Source organism: Acomys russatus, chromosome 9 (genome assembly GCF_903995435.1).
Source record: "Acomys russatus chromosome 9, mAcoRus1.1, whole genome shotgun sequence".
Classification (NCBI taxonomy): Eukaryota; Metazoa; Chordata; class Mammalia; order Rodentia; family Muridae; genus Acomys; species Acomys russatus.
Genome location: NC_067145.1, coordinates 37385533 through 37408467, shown reverse-complemented (window position 1 = coordinate 37408467; position 22935 = coordinate 37385533). Strand labels below are relative to the sequence as shown.

Genomic DNA, 22935 nt, shown 5'->3' with positions numbered 1-22935 from the left:
GAGGCCCAAATGGTCTCCAGGTACCAATCAATGATCAAGTCACTACGAGTGCACACTAACAGCAATAGACAGCACAGCGGGAGAAAGCTGCCATCGCGTCACACCCCAGTGGGTGAGAGGCACTGGGCGCACACACCACACAGAGAGGGGAGGTAGGGCTGTCTGTAGCTGTCTGTGCCCCCCAGAGGGTGACAGCACATAAGGAGCATATTCGGAGACACCATGGTCGTTGCTTTGTGCCAATATTTTCATCACGGTCATCTGCTGAGAGGAAGGCCAACAGAGATTGGCTATGGTTTTAAATGGTTGGACAGTGTGTCCAGAAGAAAGAACAGACCCAAAAGGTATAAACTTTTATAGAGTTATATCACGCTATGTTATGCTTACTATCGGCAAGATGGTCACCCCAAGCTTGCAGTCCATTTGATGGAGAATTCACCTCTACTGCCTGTCCCCTACAGTTCTAAGTGAACAGAGGGCCACCTGCAGGAAGAGAAACGGGGAGCTGAGGCAACTACTTTCAGTTCTACTATGTCTATTTCTGTGTATATTTCCTTGGATTTTTTTTTCAAGACAGATATTTTAATTTTAAAGCTAAAATTCTGAGTAGTGGTCCAAAATAGTTTCTCTCCAGTGCAGAGATCAAAGCCTCCACAGGAGTCGTTTCAGGCACAGAGGGCAGCATTTGCTGTACTAGCTGACACCAGTGTCCTAGTAGCTGTCACAGTCCCTCCTTCCAGCTCAAGATTACCAAAAGACAGCGCAACCTGGCAACATGCCTATGCCTACGCTCCACTCCTAGGTGACACGTTTACACCAATGTGCCACTTCCAAGTGCAGCATGACATACTGCAGAGATTTTAGGCATCTGGCTAGCTTCCCATTTCCCTCACATTACAAAATCCCTCGAGAGCAGTGGTTCTCAACCTTCCTAGTGCTGCAACCCTTTTAATACAGTTCTTCATGTTGTGGTGACTCCCCACATCCCCCCAACCATAAAATTATTTCATTGCTACTTCATAACTGTAATTTTGCTACTGTTATGAATTGTAGAGTATTTTTGGAGACAGAGGTTTGCCAAAGGGGTCGCGACCCACAGGTTGAGAACCACTGCTCTTGAGTCTCTCCTGTCATCATTTTAAATAATGATGCTGGCTGTATTTCTGGCACCGTGAAGAGGCTGGGGAACGTGGAAAGGGAAAAGAACAAAGCTGTCCCCACAGCAGCATAAGAACTAGACATTGCAACAACCTCTGTGACTTTGATGGGCAGTAAGGAGAGGCCTGTGGCAGGAACACGGACCGGTGTGATCTGAATCATTTCAGGAATGGCTTCCCTAAGGACATGGTCACTGTGTGAGACCACCGCGAAGTACAGGCATCACCTGCAGGGTGCTGACGCAGGGAGAAGAACGGGACTGCATTTCAGGGGCTGTAGTAGGGCAGCGTGCCTACAGGCAGACGCCATGTGGCACGAACAAAATACTAACTCCGCAATTGGGCCATCTAGACAAGATCTTTGAGCATCGGTTTTCCACCCTTGTAACCCCAGCTCCAGGGGATCCAGCATCCTCTTCTGAACTCTATGGGCACCGGCATTCCTAACTATAAAACCAAACATAGACAGACAGACTGACAGACAGACAGACAGACAGACAGACAGACAGACACACACGCACACACATAATATAAAATAAAACTTAAAAAAACACGCAATCATTACTGCGCATTTTGTAAAGAAACTGAGATGAGAAAGAAGGATCAGATCACAACCTGAGTCAAGTTATATTCACATAGTGAAGATCAGGAGGGAAGGGAAGTGACAATGCTGTCTTCAAACAGCTTAATTTCAACATAGGTGGCATGATAGTTCATGTTTTCAGCCAGATGCGGGGGGTGGGGGGGGGGTGGAGTTAGCAAGGCACACGCCTAGCCGCCTCCGGGGAGGGCCTTTCCAAACAGAGGGCTGGAAAGGACAAAGGTATGCCCAGCATGCCATAGGCAAAGGCCTCAACAGAAACAAGAGAGAAAAGGAGAGAACTGGCTGGTGCAGGCTGGTTATATTCCTCCCTCCCTCCCTCCTCCTTCCTCCCTCCCTCCTCCTCCCTCCCAGAGCACTGATGACTGGTGACCTCTCTGCCTCCTTTCCACAAGAAGGACAGAAAAACCTTAAGCAGAACAAGTAATTAATTATTCCTCTTAAACTGCTTCCTCGGATGTCCGTAATGGTAACAAAAAAAAAAAGTGACTAATACAGATATGCAACAAGTCATTTGCAAAGGACATCCATAAACTTTGGTAATGTTACTGTGAAGGACTAAAATGGACTAGACACATCAGCATATGCAAACTGCAAGTAAATATATCATTGTGCAGTCTATATCAAAATCCAAGCCCAGACCCCAGAGAACCAACTCTTTGGCTCTAACACTAAACACAAAATGATTATGGACCCATATTACACAATTCTGGTAAAAATGATCCTTTAGAAGTATTTATAAATTCCATTTCCCTCCAGAGTGCCAGTGCTGGACACCATACACTGGGGCTGCCCCACCTCGGCATTCCAGTGTTGGCTTTCTGAAATAATTGCTCAGAACAAGACTAACAGACAAGCAAATGTCTGTTCAAATGATTGAGTCCTCCCGGATCTACACACTGACTTCTCCAGTGACAGCAGAAAGCAGCTCACTGGACCAGGGCCATCGCTTCATAAGCATAAACAGTGCTATCCTCACTCTTTAGGGCAAACTGATACTTAGAAAATCCAGGCTCTATTCAGAAATGGTGAAAAGAGCGATGTAACCATCTCAAGGAGAATTATTTTAATAGATCTCATTTGGGGACTTTTAGTGTCATTTTTCTAAAAGCTCTTAATTAACATTCATAAGAAAACAGTAAAGAATTCCCACTAACAGTTGCCTATTTACTGTTTCAAAGTTTTGATTGTTTTCATCTTCCATTTCAAATGCCGTATTTTAGGGAAGACCTTAGGATATGAACTATCACAAGACTATCTTTCATATGAAAATACAACATGCTCCAAGAGCATCACCCCGGAACTTACACAAGAGGCTACACTAGAGGACTGACTGGTTCAGTCCTGTAGTCCTTGTGGCTGGTCCCCAGAGGCTACTTTTTTATTATTATTAATTTATTCAGATTTACAACTCAATTGTTATCCCATTACTTGTATCCTCCCGTTCCTCCCTTCCTCCCGCTTTCACCCTATTCCCCTCCCCTAGGTTTATGACCAAGGGGGACCTCCTCCCCCACCATATGGTCATAGGCTATCAAGTCTCATCTTGGTAGCCTGCTTATTCTTTCTTTGAGTGTTACCGGCCTCCCCACCAAGGGGAGGTGGTCAAATATGGACCCGCTCTCCCCATAACTGTGGAGAAATGTCCTGTCTACTGGCTAGATCAGTGTAGGGGTTCGATGTTTACTACTTGTATTGTCCTTGATTAGTGCAATAGTTTGAGCAGGAGCCCCCTGGGCCCCGACCTACCTGTCACAATGTTCTTCTTGTAGGTTTCTAGGACCCTCTGGATCCTTCTATTTCCCCATCTCCTATATTTGTCTTACCTAGAGTCCTAGAGGGATGTCCTCACATCTATCCCAATCTCCTGGTAAGTGAAGACTTTCATGGGACATGCCTTTTGGGCTAGTGCCCAATTACTTAAATGCTGAGTGTCCCCGGCACTGAGCTGCCTTGGTAAGCCTAGTGCTGGGGAGACGGAGACAGGACGGCCTCTGGCTTCAGTCTAGGCTAACTGGTGAACTTCGGACCAATGAGAAAGCCTGTATCAAAAGAAGTAGACGTCTTGTGTGAGGACAACTCCCAAGGACGTTCTTGTTTACACACTCACACACATACACACACACACTCACACATATACACACACTCCCTCATGCATACACATATTCACTCACCCACTCACACTCTCTCACATACATACACACTCACTCACACACTCACACTCACCATGCATGTACGCACACATGCACATTAGAAGGGAAGAAACAATTTATACCAAAAGAATCACGAAGAGGCTTTGTCATTTGGTGGGAATAACTGCACAGACTCATACTGATTGTTACAATCGTCTTCTCTACCACTGAGGTGGGATGACAGAGCGGCTGTTCTCAACCTGTAGGTTGTGACCCCTTTGAGAGCTGAACGGCACTTTCACAAGGGTCAAGTATCAGATTTCCTGAATACCAGATATTTACATTATAATTTATAACAGTAGTATTAGGAAAGTTGAGGACCACTACAGCCGAGGAAAGTGGACAACAAGTGAGAAAGCCACAGGAAAACTACCCAGGCTGCCACGCCTGTCTAGTGACAAGGAGCTGCCTTTTCTTCAAGATGACTATAAAGTCAGGACAAGTCATCTGTCCCACATCAAAGCAACCTACAAACGGAGTCAAAAGGAAAGACTCTGACTTTCAAATTCCTAGTGGTCTGGACAACCCAAAGAAATTACATTGCAAAAACACACAAGCTGGGGTGTCACCAGCACATCTTGCATGGAGGTAGCTCATTGCTGCTTCTGTAGACCAGAAGCCTGGCCAACAGGGACAACCACCACGTAATGTTCTTACCTCACAGGAGGCCTGCCCAAAGTAAGAAGTGGAAACTGAGACTAACCATGCAGCTCCCCTCATAGTCTAAATGTAGGGGAGGGGACCACAGAGTCCAAGACAGAAGTGTCTGGGATGACATGAGACCAGGATGCTTGGAAGGTGGCTGTGAGCAGGGTGTAGTAGGGGACAGAGAACATAAAACAAGACTAAATCTTCAGACTGAGGATGGTTATAACACTGACCTTGTCCACCCCGGCCGTAAACTGTCGCCTTTGAACAGCACTCGGTATGAAGACGAGATGCAGCTGCACGGGTGTTAGGTATACTGACACTTATTTTAATATTAAATCTTAATTGCAAAAAAAAAATTAAACTAATAGAGACTGAGTATGTTAGTGGGTGTCTGTAATCCATCACTCAGGAAGCAGGAGCAGGATGAAGCGAAGTCAAGGCCAGCTTTGGCTATATGAGTCACTATCTCAAGAAACAAACAACAACAACAAAAAGGTAGGGGCGGGGAAAATAACACAGCTAGTGAAGACCTGAGTTTAATCCGTAACAGGAGGGATATGGAGCTTGAAGTCATCATGTCCTGTAGTAGGTGAGTCTTCTAGTGGAGGGAGGGCGACACCAACCCATCCACAAAACCTTCGACCCAAAATTTGTCTTGCTTATAAGAAGTTTGGGGGTAAAGATGGAGCAGAGATCGAGGGAATGACCAACCAATGACCGGCCCAACTTGAGACCCACCCCATGGGAGAGAGCCAGCCCCTGTCACTACTAACGATACTCTTCTGTGCTTGCAGACAGGAGCCTAGCATAACTGTCTTCTGAAAGGCTTCTTCTAGCAGCTGATGGAAACAGATGCAGAGACCCACAGCCAAACAACAGGCCAAGCTGGGTGAGCCTTGTCGAAAAATGGGAGGAAGGATTTGAGGGAGCCAGAGGGGTCAAGGATACCACAAGAAGACCTTCAGAGCAAACTAACCTGGGCCCATGAGGGCTCACAGAGATTGAACCACCAACCAAAGAGCATGCATGGGCTGGACCTAGATCTCTTACACATATGCCGCAGATATGTAGCTTGGCCATCATGTGGGTCCCCTAACAATAGGAATAGAGGTTGTCTCTGATTCTGTTACCTGCCTTTGGATCACTTTCCCCTAGCTGGGCTGCCTTGTCTGGCCTCAGTGGGAAAGGATGTGCTTAATCTTACTGTGACTTGAGGTGCCAGGGTAGGTTGGTACTTTTTAGGGGCCTCTCCCCTGAGAAGAAGATGAAGGGAGAAATGAGGGGGAGGGGACATGAGGATGGGACTGGGAAGAGAGGAGGGAGGGGGCCAGGACTGGGCTGTAAAGTGACTAAGTAAATAAAATGTTTTAAAAATGTAAACTGTGGTGGTACAACTTAAAATCTCAAGGCTGAACAGGCTAACATAGGTAGACCCCCCCCCCTTAGGACTTATTGGCCAGCTAGCCAGCAAGCACCAGGCTGGTAAGAGAGCCTGTCTCTAAAATGTAAAAAGTGCAGACATGACCCCTGAGGAATGACACCTAAGGCTGAAGTCTAGTCCACAATCCACATATACTAAGCACATAGACACGCAAAGCAACAGAGACTATCTAAAATTCCTTCTCTTTCCCTCTCTGTTGCTTTGGGGCGGGGAAGCGGGGGTGCATGCGCAGGCACGGGCGTGTACACATGCCTGTGAGGCCAGCAGTGGACATCCATCAGGTGTCTTCCTCAATCATTCTCCATCTAATTTCTTGAGACAGAGTCTCTCATGGAACCTGGAGCTCACTGGTTAGAAAGCTCCAGGGCTCTGGCTGTCTCCACCCTCAATACCAGGGTTATTGATTTTTGCCATCCTGCTATTAATTGAGCTAAGGATCCAAACTCAGACCTTCATTTTTGTGTGGCCGGCACGTTACTGTCTGAGCCATCTTCTGAGCCCTCTACAGCCCTTGATTTAAAAATAATAATAATAAATCCAGGCTATAGCCAACATAAAAGGTGTCATTGCACATATCACAGATGCTATAAAAACCTGAGGGGAAAAACGGCAAAGCCTAGACCACGGCCCCATTTACATAAACTACAAGTTATTAAGAATTATTTATTTTCTGCTGCTTTTCACTATATTTGGTCAAATATAACTTACTGCTACTAACCCAAGAGAAATTAATTTAATGTGGCACTGACTCTCAAAACAATAACAGACCTAAAAGGGAAAAACGCTAGCGAACGCAGAAGCATGAGTGGAGGAGGAGTCCAGCCCCAGAAGACACCTCTGTGGAAATACAACATTCTGTACAAGACAGTAGTGGCTCCCGGGAGAATAAAGGGCTCAGGGCCTGATGAAAGTGTCCCTGCAGTGAACAATTCTCTCTGCTTGCAGATTCCAGAGGCTCTACATTCCTGACATCAGGGTGGAAACATTTACTGGTAGTCTAGAGAAATTTAATGCCCTCATTCCTGTCATATCCCTCATAGCTTCATTACTAGCATGAGTCTGGGGAAGCTATAAGCCTATGCTAAATGAGAAAAAAGATGTCCACAGCGTTCAGCTGCCCTGGACACGAGAAGCAACCAACGCTTTTTTTTTTTTTTTTTTTTTTTTTTTAAAGAAAGCATTTAGCAAAGGACTTGGCAAACGGGGACAGTTATGCATTTGCTTTTTTTCTTATTTTTGATATTTGCATTCTACACAATATGGACAGGCAGTGACCCAAACCATTTCACTATAACCCGGGGCTAATAACCACTAAGGAACGCACATCAACGCCCAGAACAACATTGTTAAGTTTTATGATATTAATAAAATGGGACACCAAGTAAATTTTCCACTTTCTTAAACATAAAATAACTAGCAGTATTTAGTGCCATTCCTAACAGGCCCGATTTTTTCTCATTTAAAGCATGATTTTTTTCCCAAAAGTGCCTATATGACTAAAATACTAGAATTCATCAGAAGCGGACTCCTCATTGCACTACCCCTCAACTTCAAACATTAAAGGGTTTGGCACACTGAGATTTTTAAATATGCAGAACAACTTAAGTAACTACTATATTGTAGCTTGGTTAACAACAGTAATAGACAGTTCACACAACTCCCTCGATGTCCGCTAAATCAGGGCAAGTTAATAGAAAGCAAGTGCATACACTCACACAGAACTCTCATGTTTAGGAGCTATCTCTAAGCTTTAAGGAGGTTCCTGATTGTGATTAACTCCAAGTTAGTAGCCTGTGGCTTTGCACAGAAGATTGCAGTACTACCAAAGCAAGCATGACAGTACTTTGATGGTTTTTTTTTTTTTTAAAAAAACAGTGTTCACATAAAAAAATACAGGCATAATAAAATAAAAATGACTTCTAAAACTAACAGACTACGGCCAATAGCCACCCTTAACTCATTTACATCATATCAAACTAGTCACTGAGCCAGCAAGGATGGAGTAGGTTATGTATACAAGTTATGGGGTGTGGAGTAAGAATGTCCTGCGTGGGCTCATGTACTTGAACGCCTGTTCACCAGTTGTTGGCACTGTCTGGGTTAGTTTAGGAGGTTTGGCTTTATTGGTGAAAGCATGTCACTAGAGGCAGGCTTTCAGAGCCGAAAGACGACCCCACCATTTCCAGTTGCTGTCTCTGCTTCATGCTATTGGTCAAGATATGAGCTCTCAACTTCTTGTTTCTGCAGCCATGCCTGCCACCTGCTGCCGCAACTAAACCACATGAAGCAGACTGTGGAGTGTCCTGTGCAACTCTACCCTACCCTCTCAAGTGCAAGCAACTCTTCTGGCAGAGCACAGGGATGCTTCCCTCTGCGGGCACTGCCCCAAAATATCCTTCACTACGTCCCCAAGAATCTGAGCTGTAAACAAAATATTTCATGTGTTAAAAAATAACAAAGCAGCAATTTATAGCTACAAGCAGACTGATCAATGCTTCCCAACCTGTCAGCCAACACTCAACTCTTCTCAAAACACATGAAATTTTGCTTTCAAAAGAACTCATTGCTACCTGGGAATGCAAATCCTTTTCTCCTCAAAAGATCAGAAGAGTGGCTGGGAAAGCTAAGGTGCTATTTCAACTCAGGCAGGGAGGGTGCTTTGACAACATAAAGCCTTGTGATTTGGCTCGTTTAGGTAAGTGCACATTTGTGTGTAAGTGCAGGTGGACGTGTGCTACAGCGTATGTACAAAGAGCTGTCCATCCCGGCCTTCTGCCTTATGTTTGCTGTTGTTTATAACCGTGTAGGACAGGTTACTTGACCCTCAAGCCTCTGGGGCTCACCTGCCTCCAGTTCCCCTCTAACCACAGAAGCCATGGGATTACAGATACTACTGCAGCTCACTTTACGTGGGTTCTGGGGGTTCAACCTCAACTCCCTAACCTTCCTCTTTAAGAGGCACTTCCTACAGCATTTTCTTTTAAGCAAGAACCTGCTGAGGAGGCAAGTAGGGCACTTTCCAATTCTGTGAGGAAATCATACAAGAAAAGAGATCAACGCTTGCTTCTTAGGGAGGTCTGTTGTGTATGGAGAGACCCCAGTGGTCTCTCACAAGGTCCACAGGGTGTTTTCACTGGGAATTTAACACTAGCAAAGAAAGAGTGGATTCTGGTCACCTACAGTCAAATCTGCAACAAGGAGACAAAGAGTAGATTGCTGCCCCATGTATGCATGATGGGTAAGTCAGTGGATCCTGGTAATTTGTAGAATGTGCAGTAACCATTATAATGATACAATGAATGAAAGGGTTCACAATGAATGAAAGTTGTGAGAGTAGTGTCAATATTGTAGAAAGTTCATCCTATGGTCGTTGCACAAGGCTATAAAAAGTGTGGGAGCCATGGCTGCAGCAGGTACCGTCCCATCCATCAGTGGACTAGCCCAGGCTCATCTGGCTGAGGAGGTGGCTGCACTTTCCTCCAGGCTTCACACACAGTGTGCTTCATGAAAGAGGAACCCTTCCCACCAAGAGGAAGGCGTTCTTCCGGTCAAAGGCATGAGTGACTACCTTCCTTCCCATGGAGCCACACAAGTCCCCCAGGCCACGCGGCCACGCACATACTTATCAACACTCTTCAGATAGCATTCACTCATAGTGTTTGTGTCACGTATATCTGGGAAACTAATACTTCGCACAATTACAGCTACAGAGAGCCACGAATCTCAGGGACTAACATAGATCAAAGACTTAGAATGAGTTTAGGGAAGCAACAAAACAGTAGTTAGAAGGGCAATGCAAACACAGAGGTCTCCACATGCCTTTTCCCCACCACAGAGATTGGCCAGCAAGCAGCCACTTGTCTGGAATCCTTACTCGGCTCTGGAGTCAAACTGAAAATTGGAAACACGATGCAGTCAGATCTGTACAGCGTACTTTCCCTAAAAGCTACTGGAAGAAAAGCACGCCCAAGTTGAGACTTGATTTTCCACAATGAAATCAACCATCAAGGGGGAAAGTGGTCACCAGTGGCTTTGGGGTTGATTTGGTTTACTTTTATTTCTTTGGTTTTTTTTTTTTTTTTTTATGTTTTATTTTTGACAAGCTCTCACTACGTAACCCTTGCAGGCCTAGCTTATTTTTTGAGATAGGATCTTGTTATGTGGCCTAGGTTGGCCTCAAATTCATGACCTTCCTGGCTCATTTTTCCAAGTGCTAGGACTACGGGTGTTCTCTGTCACTTCTGACTATTCCTTGAGGATTCGTTTGTTTTAAAATGAGCTGTTACGCAGTATTTTTATGACAACAGTGGGATAACATCTATTCTTCATTATTCTAATTAGCTGCTTTTAGTAGAGACGCTCAATGTGTCCAGTGTCCTCAATAAATTGAATCTACCATTTTAAGCATAAAAGCATCATGATTTTGGTGTTGGAAAATAATTCACTAAGATTTCCTCACCAGACTCACCTATAGTAAGTATATAGCCTAAATATTTGCAAGCCAGTACTCCTCAGAGAGAACAAACACTGCCGAGAGAAAACAATATTGGCCATGATGGAGATCTGGTACAGTTCAAAATAGAATGAAACAGAAAGCACCTAGCTGGCAATGCTGAAAACAGTGGTTAACGTGACAATAAAAGATTTCAAATGTTTCATGAACTTAGATGGCAAAACAGCAAAGCCTGGGGTAAACCGCTGCCAGGTAGCATCAACTGCAACAAAAGGGGCGGGGGCGGGAGCGTGTGTGTGTGTGTATGTGTGTGCACGCACGCGCATTCGAGGAAACTTCAGCAACCACCGCCTTCACCACTCTCCTGCTGCAGCCACCAAAAACACTGACTCTCTAAGACTTCATATCTTTTCACAGTAAAATAATTCTAAAATAAGGGATACCCTAGTTTCACTTCTGATACTGTAATAAAATCCCTTGGCAAAAAGCAACTCAGGGGAGAAGGAGTTTATTTTAGCTCAGAGTTCTAGGTTATAGTCCATCCCACCAGAGAAGTTAAGGCAGGAACCTGAAACATCTGCCCACATCCAATCAACAGAGGAGGCACAATACGCTTTCTTTAGTCTACTGTGTAGAGGCCAAGCCCAGAAAATGGCACTGCCGCGACAGACAGGTCTGCCCACTTCAATTACAATCATGACAATCCCACAAGCTGCACAATCATGGCCAGCAGCCATCATCCTGTCCACCACCTGCCCTGTCCACCAGCCACCCTGTCCACCAGCCGCCCTGTCCACCAGCCGCCCTGTCCACCAGCCGCCCTGTCCACCAGCCGCCCTGTCCCCAGCCGCCCTGTCTACCACCTGCCCTGTTCCCAGCTGCCTGTCTACCACCTGCCTGTCCACCAGCCGCCTGTCCACCAGCCACCCTGTCCCACCAAGCGCCCTGTCACCAGCCGCCCTGTCCACCAGCTGCCTGTCCACCAGCTGACCCTACCAGCTGCCCTGTCCACCAGCCGCCCTGTTCACCAGCACCCTGTCCACCAGCCGCCCTGTCCACCAGCTGCCTGTCTACCACCTGCCCTTCCACCAGCTGCACTAACACTGCCTGTCCACCAGCCCTGTCCCCCACCGGCCTCTGTCCACCAGCCGCCCTGTCCCCCCCATAGCCTGTCCCACCAGCCGCCCTGTCCACCAGCCGCCCTGTCCACCAGCTGCCCTGTCCACCACCCGCCCTGTCCACCAGCCGCCTGTCCACCAGCCGCCCTGTCCACCAGCCGCCCTGTCCACCAGCCGCCCTGTCCACCAGCCGCCCTGTCCACCAGCCGCCCTGTCCACCAGCCGCCCTGTCCACCAGCCGCCCTGTCCACCAGCCGCCCTGTCCACCAGCCGCCCTGTCTACCACCTGCCCTGTCCACCAGCCGCCCTGTCCACCAGCCGCCCTGTCCACCAGCCGCCCTGTCCACCAGCCGCCCTGTCTACCACCTGCCCTGTCCACCAGCCGCCCTGTCCACCAGCCGCCCTGTCCACCAGCCGCCCTGTCCACCAGCCGCCCTGTCCACCAGCCGCCCTGTCCACCAGCTGCCCTGTCTACCAGCTGCCCTGTCCACCAGCCGCCCTGTCCACCAGCCACCCTGTCCACCAGCCGCCCTGTCCACCAGCCGCCCTGTCCACCAGCCGCCCTGTCCACCAGCCGCCCTGTCCACCAGCCATCAGAACCAAGGTAACTTCCCATTAAGAATCTGTCCCAAGGTGATTCCAGCCAGGGTGTATCAGGCTGACAACCCTGACCACTGATCTCACCATCCCAAGGTGTGGACAGTATGCATGCTGCTACACACTCAGGAGATTCCGTGCAGACACACACGCGCGCGCACACACACACACACACACACACACACACACATACATACACACACACACACACAATGAAATGGAAAACAGAAAAACCATGACTCACAAAATTGACATATTTTCTGTATTGCAGTGGTTTACATACATTAGGATTAAAATCATGTGAATCTGTCTTCTGACCAAAAAATAATAGAAGTCAGTAACAGAAAAACAACTGGAAAAAGCCTTTTAAAAAAAATTCTAAATAACATATTTAAAATAATTCTTTCTTCTATTTTTGGGGAGGGGGTGGTTGAGACAGGGCTTTTCTGGGTTAAAGCACTGGCTGTCCTGGACTCACTTTGTAAACCAGGCTGGCCTCAAACTCACAGTGATCCACCTGCCTCTGCCTCCTTGAGTACTGGGATTATTTAAAATAATTTTAATTGACCTAAGAACTTAATGAAATGAGAACAAAATGGAGCCTGGTAAAATGGCTCAGTGGGTAGCAATCAGAATTCCATCACTAGAACCCACGTGGGAGAAAAGAACCAACTCCCAAACACTGTGTGTACACACACACACACACACACACACACACACACACACACACACACACACACACACCACAAAATAAAATTAATAAAATAAAAACAGAAAGGTTAAGAACTGTCCAAACTGACAAAATTGAGCTGTAATCAGAAGAGCAAAAATAGATACCAGATCAAAATCATCAACACAGAAAACACAGGCATGGAGCAGTGTTACTAGGAAAAACTTAACCACCAAAAGTTTGAAATTTTTGGTGAAATGCGCTGAGTCCTAAATATATACTTACCAGGCCCAAGTGGCCTATCAGAAGGTTCTATCCTGGGAAAGGTAATTTTTCCACAGAAAAGGATGAGGGAGTCCTCCCATTGCACAAGGCTGTAGAAATGGGTTTTAAAAAGACAGAGAACTACTCTGGCAAAGTGGTGTAGTCCTGGCACTGCCGAGGAACAGATATTAAAGCCAGCTTGTGCTATAATCGGAGAGCCTGAAGGACATTTTGTCTTTTGTTTTTGTTTTGTTTTAAAAGAAGCATTAGCCAGGAGTGGCAGCACAAGCCTTTAACCCCAGCCCCGGGAGCAGGCAGAGCTCTGGGTCAAGGCCAGCCCGGACTACACAGCAAGCTCCAGGCAGCCAGAGCTATAAAGTGAGGCCCTGTCTCAAAATAATAATGATGATGGTGATGATGATGATGGTGATGATGATGGTGATGATGATGATAATAAACACAATGACAACAAGGAGGTAAAAAGGAAATTATAAGCTAAACCCGCTCTGAAAACAAACCTTGAAACAAACAAAATTCACTACATTAAAAAGTAATAAATCATGACCAATTTGAGTTTCTCTCTAAGAAGCAATCTAGTTTAACATTTTTAAACTAATTAGTTTTCTATAAACTAATCATACGTTCATTAAAATGTATAAACAAAACCCTCATAAATTGAAGGCTAACAATTCTTTAATTGCCAGAAAAAAATGTAATTTTCAAACTAGGCATAAAAGGAAACCTTTATAATATAATAAAAAATGTGCGAGTCTTTTGCAACTCAGAAAAGGACAAAGTACAACTCTTTTCATATGCCAGCCACCTCTGACCCCTTGTCAAAGTGGCAGGTAAGGACTGGCGCCTGAGGTTGACCTCTGACCTCTACATGCACAGGTCAAAGCGGGATTCCTGAGGTACACTAATTATTACGTTGATGTCTCATCTGTCTTGACCCCCCCAAAATCAGCACCCTGAATCTGTCCAACATGCATACACATATAAACAGCCCAAAATGGACTGCTTAAAATAAAACTGTTCAAACGCATCCTTTTTAAAGGCTGATGAAACTGCCAAGGCAAGAAGAGGCTAGAAAGTCTGAAGATTACAATGTGACTGTCCATTCTGAGCAGACAGGCCCGGCTAATGGGTGTCTTTCTGCCCCTGCAATGCTGATTAAAGGCCATGGGGAACGTCAGCCTTCCAGAACTCTTGGAACCACTATACAGCTTAGGCTGTGTGGGCTATGGAGTTCATGGCACTACCTTGTTGACAACAGAAGTGACAGTGATGATCAGAGAGATAGGAAAGGCAAATGAAAACGTTTCAATAAAGGGTCACCTGAAAACGATGGGAGAGGAGGCATTGCATGGGAAAATAAACAGATCCAACAAGACAAAGAAGCAACGTTGAAAGGATCCCCTTGAGATCCAGAACCACAGGCAGTGCGCTCACACACTCATCTCACACTGTAATAAAGGTCCCAGACAGTGGTACTGCCAGCGAAGGGAAAGGACCATCCATCCCAAGTCAAAGTGGAACAACAGGGTAACGGTACAAGAACTTAATTTAGAAACAGAGCTCATGCTCTATCCAATACATACACAAGAAAAGGTCCCTAAACTTCACAATCTTGTTTTTAAGGAAACATTTGATGAATAAAATCCAGTGACTGTAAATCCTAAAGGAAAATGGAAGTAAAGGTTCAACGGCCTGGAAATTAGCAACTCTGGGGCAGAGAGTAGAGAAGACAGTGCACACAGAGAGAAGGCAAGCCATGGAAGAGTGCAGGATGGGGGTGGCACTTGAAAGAATCTAATTAGGGATGGGTTGCCACTGAAGATAAATTGAATTTGGGTTTAGTGGGAATGTCATTACGCAGTGGGCTCAGTCACACGCTTCCTTAGTGCTGTCTATGGTTAACTTGCTGTTAGGAAAGGCAAGTTGAGGATGTCTACAGCAGCCAAGTGCTGGCTACCCTGGCCTCCTACTCCTCAGGGGATGCAAGTCCAGAGCGTGGGCCACGCACAGCTTCCAGGACAGGAAACCCGAGCCAGACCAGGGCACCAGCCAGTTGGTAATCCTCCTCAGAGCTGTGAAACTGTGTGCTGAACAGTCTGTTTAGGTCTGACACAGTGAGTGTCAGCTTTTTTGAGGCAGATGCAGTAACGGTCCACTGAAGAGTCTCTTCTCAGTAAGTAGCACGCGAAGTTGCCTCGTTCTGGGGCAAGATGAATGTGGTCTGCACTTAAACTATCAGTAGTTAAGAAAAAAAAAATATAAAGACTATAAGGGTTGCTCTACTTTTCTCTTTTCATAATAAACATGTAAAGAAAGAAAAGCTGGAGAGATGGCTCAGATGTAAATAGCACTCACTGCTTTTGTAGAGGACTCACACTGTTTCCAGCACCTACCTCAGACTGCTCACAACCAGTTTTTACACTAGTTTCAGGAGATCTAACACTTTTTTTCTAGCCTCCTCAGACAGACAGACACACACACACACACACACACACACACACACATATACACACACCATACATATACACACCAAAAATAAAAATAAAAATAAAAATAAAAATAAATTACAGAAAACGTTATAAAAGTGTGTCTGGTAATTAATTAATAAAATTATATACACCCCCCCCAGATTTTAAAATACCTGTATTTTTAAATGCTTATGGCTTATATATACTTTGTGATATGTATAATTTATTATTTTATTTTTTCTCAACATAATAGTCAACTTTCCGTCTATACAGATGAATATGAAGCAACTCTATTTGCAAAGTTCAAGAGTCAGCAAAATTCCACTGTGCCGCAAGGACTCCATGGGCAAATCACAAACGACACAGTGTGGTATGCAGCGAGAACTTAAGTCTGTCAGGAGGTGTTCTCCAAGAAGCTGGTGTTTTCAAGTGTCCAATTTCCAACTGTAGGTGGCAGTCACATGGCTGTTGTGTTATAAGCACTTTTAAAGCTGCACTTATAAAAGTTTTACATTCATTTCTGTCCAAATATATTTTACATTATATGTTTATATAAATAATATTTAATGAAATTATAAAATTACAACTAACATTCAGAAAAGGCATAGTTCTATAAGTTTTTTAAAAGCATGCTCCATTACAAGAATGAAAATAGTAAGCTGAACTCTAGCTGAAGACTGGCATATCCCAGGACTACTCATAAAAACTGTGCCAAGTGAATAAGCAACTGAACGGTGGCATCTCAGCCTGGAGGAGGAGTTTACAGATATGCAAAGGTTAGAGTGTAAACCTACCTACTAATAGGATAAAGGAGGAAACATCATCACAGCGATCCGCCTGCCTCTGCCTCCTGCGTGCTGGGATTAAAGGCGTGCGCCACCACGCCCAACTCCAAGTCACCTTTTCTAATCCTATTCTCCTTCCAAAAGAAACTAGAATCCATGGAGAAATGGCTACTTGAGGAACAGAGCAGGAATCACTCAAGAGGAGGTGACTCTTGGCTGCCTGAGGTAAGGAAAGTGATGCACAGTACGTAAGCCCATATCCATGGAGGAATGCATCAATGGTACCCACATCAAAGGAGCCAACCAACTAAGTAACAACATAAACAGTGCTGGATTATAACCCGAACACACGCCAAATAACCACTAGTCAACACCAACATTGACAAGTGAATAAATAGTAGAAAGTGACTAGAAGCCAAGAAACTTACATAGAGTTCACCCTAAAGGGGGGAACAAAATACACCTCAAGTTAAGTGTGATCTTCACATGGAGATGCCCAAGGAAATAATATAGAAATATTTATATTATACTGTAAATATATGTGTGTGTATATGTATATGAAAGAGGAGAAGGAAAGCAACTTTACAGTGGAGGAACTGAGCTGAGATAAATGTCCGCATCAGCAGTCTCAATTCCTGTGAGTTCATGACAATGGCACTTAGCTCTACTACTGATTCCCCAACTCATATAATTCCGTTCCTTCCATGAGAAAATCACAAGACAAATTCAATCGCAGAGAACCTTCCAGTATGTCTGACTAGTAACCCTCAAAATAACTAAGGATGTCTGTGAGTCAAGACGAGTCTAAGAAAGCATCAAACCGAGAGCAGCCTGAGGACTGGCAACTGTGCGTGCAGCAGCACATCGTTCCAAATGGGAGCCTGGAACCAAAGCGAGCGCGGATGTGAGGGAAGAGGCAAACAAACAGGAGTGGAGTTTAGTTATATTTCTGTATCTGCGTCAGCCCACCAGCCGAAAGGAATTTTCCACATGAATGCCGAAGGTTAACAACTGAAGAAGCTGTGTGTGAGGTACACTGCAACTTTCTACACTACCTTTGTAACTCTAAAATGATTGATAAAAAATGGACTATTAAAAATTGTAAGATGAGGGGCTGGAGAGATGGCTCAGAGGTTAAGGGCACTGACTGCTCCTCCAGAGGTCCTGAGTTCAATTCCCAGCAACCACATGGTGGCTCACAATCATCTATAATGTGACCTGATGCCTTCTTCTGGCCTGCAGGTGGACATGCAGGCAGAGTACTGTATATAATAAATAAATAAATAAATCTATTTTAAAATTTTTAAGATGAAATCAACAGGTCATTATAATCCAGAAAGAAAACTAAAAATGTACATGGTGCTCATAAATGACAAAGGAAAAACTACAACTTAGTGGGAAGAACAGAACATGTGGTCATTAAGTCAAAGATGACTGACAGTCTGTATGAGAAAAGATGAAATCTCTGCTTCATCCTAGATTCAAACTGCACTCAAATCAAAATCCCATGTGTAAAAACAAACCTTTAAATGTGTGAAAAGAAATCTTGGAGAATATATACGCTCTGGGGCAAGGGAGACATACTTAAGCTGAGGCGGAAAGCAATAACCAAGATGTGATTACATGATTCTCCACTCTGTAAGAGAAATGGGACTACTTAAGTGAAGGTTAAAATAAAATAAAATAGGATGGGCTGGAGAGATGGCTCAGAGGTTAAGAGCACTAACTGTTCATCCAGAGGTCTTGAGTTCATTTCTCAGCACCCACATGGTGGCTCACAACCATCTATAATGAGATCTGGTGCCCTCTTCTGGCCTTCAGGTGTACATGCAGGCAGAGCACTGTGTACAAAATAATAAATCTTGATAACATATGAGATGTAATCCAAATAAATTAATAAAGAAAAAAAGAAAATAGGATAAGTGGCCAACAATAAGAAATGGCCCAAAGAATTAATAAATAAAATGTAAAATGAGAAATTCTGCAAATAAACTAGTACATGGTAGAACAACGCAGTGCTGGAGAACAGGCTTGAATAGACACATCTCAGGCAGGAAAGCACATTACGGCATGGAAATGTGCCCCACAGAGGGAACAACCCACCTTTACCACTTTACACGCCATGGTGGCCTATCAGACGACAAGTACAAAGACTGACAGTACTGAGCACTCGCAAGATCATGGAGGCCGGGGTCTTTAATGCACTCCATGTATGGCTAACTGGCTAACAAGTCTAGAGATCAACTTGACAACGTCACTGAGCATGTGCATCTTCCCTGCCCAACTACTGACAAAAATTACAATTCCCTTTACAGCACCGTGGTCCACGACACTGTGAAGTCATGTGGAGAGGATGCTGGTGCGCCTGGCACGTAAGTGGACACGCACGTGTGTCACGCTTGCTTAGCTCTCCAGGAAATAGCACTCGCTTTACGCAGTTACAGAACAGAGCTGGGGACATGGCTCAGAGGTCAAGGGCCTGCCTGGAGTGCACAGGGGTCTAGGCCCTGTTCCTCAGGCTGCAAGAAGATAGAAAAAGATGGCATAATTTCCACATATAACAAAGTCTGTCTTTTTTTTTTTTTTTTTTTTTTTAAGAACAGGCTCTTGAGCCTCACACATGCTAATCATGCACTCTACAGCTGAGCTACATCTGGACTAGGTTACATGTTGAACGCACACACAACCCTTGAAGAATACTTATCAAGATGGGAAAGAAAGTAAGACTGAGGAGACGGGAATGTTTCCATGTCGCACTTACAAAATTATTTTTCCCCGCCTCCCCCCTTGGTGAGATGAGCAGAACAAAGAAGAGGATGAGTGCACAGGTTTTACTTTAAAAATCATTTCCAGGGCTGGGGAAACGGATCCAGGGGTAAAGGTGCTTCCTGTGTAAACATGAAGCTCCCTGGTACCACGTAAAAAGCTAGACACGGTGCATACGTGACCCTGAGAGTGTGTGTGTGCGTATGTGAGCCCGTAGGGGTGGGGAGACAGGAGGATAAAAAAGGTTTTCTTGCTGGCTGCCTAACATCCTAGCCCCATGTTCGTTGAGAGACGATACTTCAAAGGACACAGAGAGGACACTCACATCTTCTCTGGCCTCCACCTGTGCATAAGGCTACACACACCCAAACACACACGCATTTGGGTATCACACACACACACACACACACACACACAGCTTTCTCCCAAATGAGCACAGCAAGCACTCACACTAAAGTCAGCCACCTCTCTTCTGAGACCATCAGTGTTGTCACTGTAACTTTATTCTTGTGGAGACTCAATGGCGAGATAACATCAACAATGTTGCTAGGCAACACAACCTTAGTAAAAAGAGTATCAGCTGCACCTGTACAGGCAGTCTAAGCATGGGCTCTAAACATCCGATGTAAACACCACATGGTGGCTTCTGTGGGTGCACTGACCTGGGAACAGCCATGTCTTCCATGCCTGACTCAAAGCTTCTGGCACACAGGCTAAAAATATGCCAGAAAGCAGGTGTTACAAGTCAGTGCCTTTCTGCTGTAACTGACATAGCTGTGTGGAAAAGCTTTTTGTAAACTCCATGCCATCCATGCTCTTTTCTGTGACCAACAGGTCTCAATTACAAATGCTTATTTTCTTTTTTTTTTTTTTTTTTTTTTTTTTTTTTGGTTTTTCGAGACAGGGTTTCTCTGTGTAGCCTTGGTCATCCTGGACTCACTTTGTAGACCAGGCTGGCCTCGAACTCACAGCGATCCACCTGCCTCTGCCTCCCGAGTGCTGGGATTAAAGGCGTGCGCCACCACGCCCGGCTACAAATGCTTATTTTCATCAGCCCTTGAGTTATGTGTAATTACCAATACTTTGCTATCAATTAAGCTAACACAATTTTGAATAGTGAAGTATAAAATACACTACACAACCTCAGTATACTTATGACTAGAAAAATTTTACTTATAGTTACCATGTCACTACAAAAAGTTCAATTATTCATTTTATATAATACAATCAAACAGGGAACTATATAAAAACTAAAAAGAAAAAAATTCCAAAGGAGTTGACTTCCAAATTAATGTCCTGAGAGGGTTAAAAAAACAAAAAAACAAAAAAACAAACATTTAACAGATTATAACCAAAAATAAAATTGCCTCACAACAACAACAAAAATCTATCCAGGCGTGGTGGTGCATGCCTTTAATCCCAGGACTCAGGAGGCAAAGGCAGGAGGATCTCTGTGAGTTTGAAGCCAGCCTGGTCTACAATGAGAGTTCCAGAACAGCTACACAGAGAAACCCTACCTGGGAAAAAATAAAATAAAATAGCCACAGTCCAGGTTTCTAGGCTTCACTGCTGCTGGAGAGGGAAGAGGACGAGGTTGACTGCACAAGTGGGACTCAACTGGAAACAGTGATGTCCACCAGAACATGGTGCCTGGGACAGAAATGGCTGGGGTGGAGTCAGATACCTCGGCTTGGAAGAGTGTACCGTCCCTGAGCTCAGGGCTACCACAGGCATCGTGACACTTAGGGCATTTTTCCGTGACGGTATGCTGTCACTTCATTTGAGGAGTCTTAAAATTTCATGGCGCGCCCTGGGCATGGTGGCACTCAGAGCACTCCTAGCACTTGTGTGGCTGAGTCGGAAAGAGTGGGAGCTGAAAGGCTAGTCTAGGCTACGCGGAGCAAATGCCTGTCTCAAACAGATAAAAACAAAAGGAGAGTGCATAGCCTAGTTCCCAACCCACTCCTTTTTCTCCTTTGTCTTGAGGATTAAATCCAGTGCTCCATGCACGTGAGCCGCACCCTCTACTGGATTTCAGCCCTAGCTCCCCACGCCCCATGCTGAACAGGTCTAACAGGCATCTGGGAATCCATATTTCAGCGGCACTGGTTGCAAGGAAGCCAAATAACTGGCAAATTAGATCAGAATGATTTTGTATACATGACGTGTTTTGTTTTAAGAAATAGTTATTCTATAGGCCTCTAAATATTGTAGCTAATAAGATTTGTTTAACGTTCAGATGCTGCACTTACTTATTGTGAGTGAGTGGGTGTGCATGGTGGGAGTGTGAAGGTCAAAGGTCAGAAGTGGATCTCCTTCCACCATTGAACTAAGGATGGCTGCCTTGGCAGCAAGTGCCTTTACCCATTGAGCTATAGCAGCAGTTCACTGTTTAATTTCAAAACAGATTCTTAACGATGGGTAAGGACCTCCGGGTCCGTTTATCCCAGGTGACAGATAAAAAGAATAAAATTTTTTTTTAAAAAACAGATAAATAAAATAAGAAGCAAGAGGTCCAAATGAAAGGTGGCAATATGTCATGCCTGCTGTATTTGCCAGAACATTCGGCGTTCTCAAATACTTCATTTTAAGCAATTACACACACAGTGTTGTTCCAAAGGCAAGGCAAGGGTGCGGGCCTGGAGCACCACCACCACCTGGAGCACCACCATCACCACCTGGAGCACCACCACCACCTGGAGCACCACCATCACCACCTGGAGCACCACCACCACCTGGAGCACCACCACCACCTGGAGCACCACCACCACCTGGAGAAGGAGGCATCTGAATGCTCCAGTTACTTCCATCTAGCCCAGAGCTTATTGGAATTCCTCCATTGCCCCTTGTGGTGCTGGTCACAAAGAAACAAATGTGGTTTATTTGCGCCTGCAGTGCTATAGTCACTGAGAACAACAGTGATGTAAGGATGGAGGGGAAATTGTCCCCTTAGGCTCTCATACCCGTGTCGCCAGCAGATCCTGCGGACAGTGCTGGCATGATGCAGGCTGTGGGTGTGTGGTCGCCCTCCACTCTCTTGTCTCAGGAAGCGTCAGGGAATTCAGTGAACTGCAGCTGTGCTTCGCCCGGGAGCTGAACTGCAAGCTAGGAAGAAAAGAAACATTTAAACATATATATATATATATATCAAGCACCACTAAATTAAACATCCTATAAGTAATTCAAAATTTGTTATTCGAGGCTATACCGCAGAGATCATAAATCTTTTACAGTTTTTCTTCCGCAATGACAGGCTGATATACAGGAGAATTTCTGCGTTTGATGTCATTTCTAAGTGAAAACACGCTGCCCCTGCGTGTGTCAAGGCTTCTGAAAGACAGACATCTGCTCTAGGAGTGCTGATCAGATGCACCTCTGCCTTTCAGAAGATTCCGTATAGCAGGTTCCTCCCTGGCTTACCCTGATTCTCCCCAACGTGTAACAAAGGCCACCAGAGTCACCAGCCAGCTACAATCCTGGGGCAGCGGCTGCAAGCCCCTCTACCACAGATGAGGCCTACCTTTGACAAAATTACTCAGCTGAAAGCAGGGCACTGGTGCGATTCACAGAACTGTTGGTTAATAATGCAGGTCAAACCTTCTTTTAGTAAAAACTGAGTTTGGATGTATCCTGGAAAATACGTGGTTTTAGATGACTCGTCTAAGTTTATCTTGAAATAAGCAGGAAAGGAGAGAGAGTGTAAAAGCTGTGCAAGGACAGCCCTGCCCTGACCTCTAATCCTGCTGCCGCTGTA

General features: G+C 45.0%; 1 protein-coding gene across 2 annotated transcripts in view; it reads right to left on the bottom strand.

Annotated features, from left to right (window-relative positions):
• Mpp7 (MAGUK p55 scaffold protein 7) overlaps positions 1-22935 on the bottom strand; it is a 203597-nt gene that overhangs the window by 117675 nt on the left and 62987 nt on the right. For both annotated transcript variants that reach the window (XM_051151157.1, XM_051151158.1), the window contains exon 2: positions 22145-22286. In XM_051151157.1, coding sequence (XP_051007114.1) covers positions 22145-22181 — 37 coding nt within the window. In that variant the 5' untranslated portion in view covers positions 22182-22286. The remainder of the gene's footprint in view (positions 1-22144; positions 22287-22935) is intronic.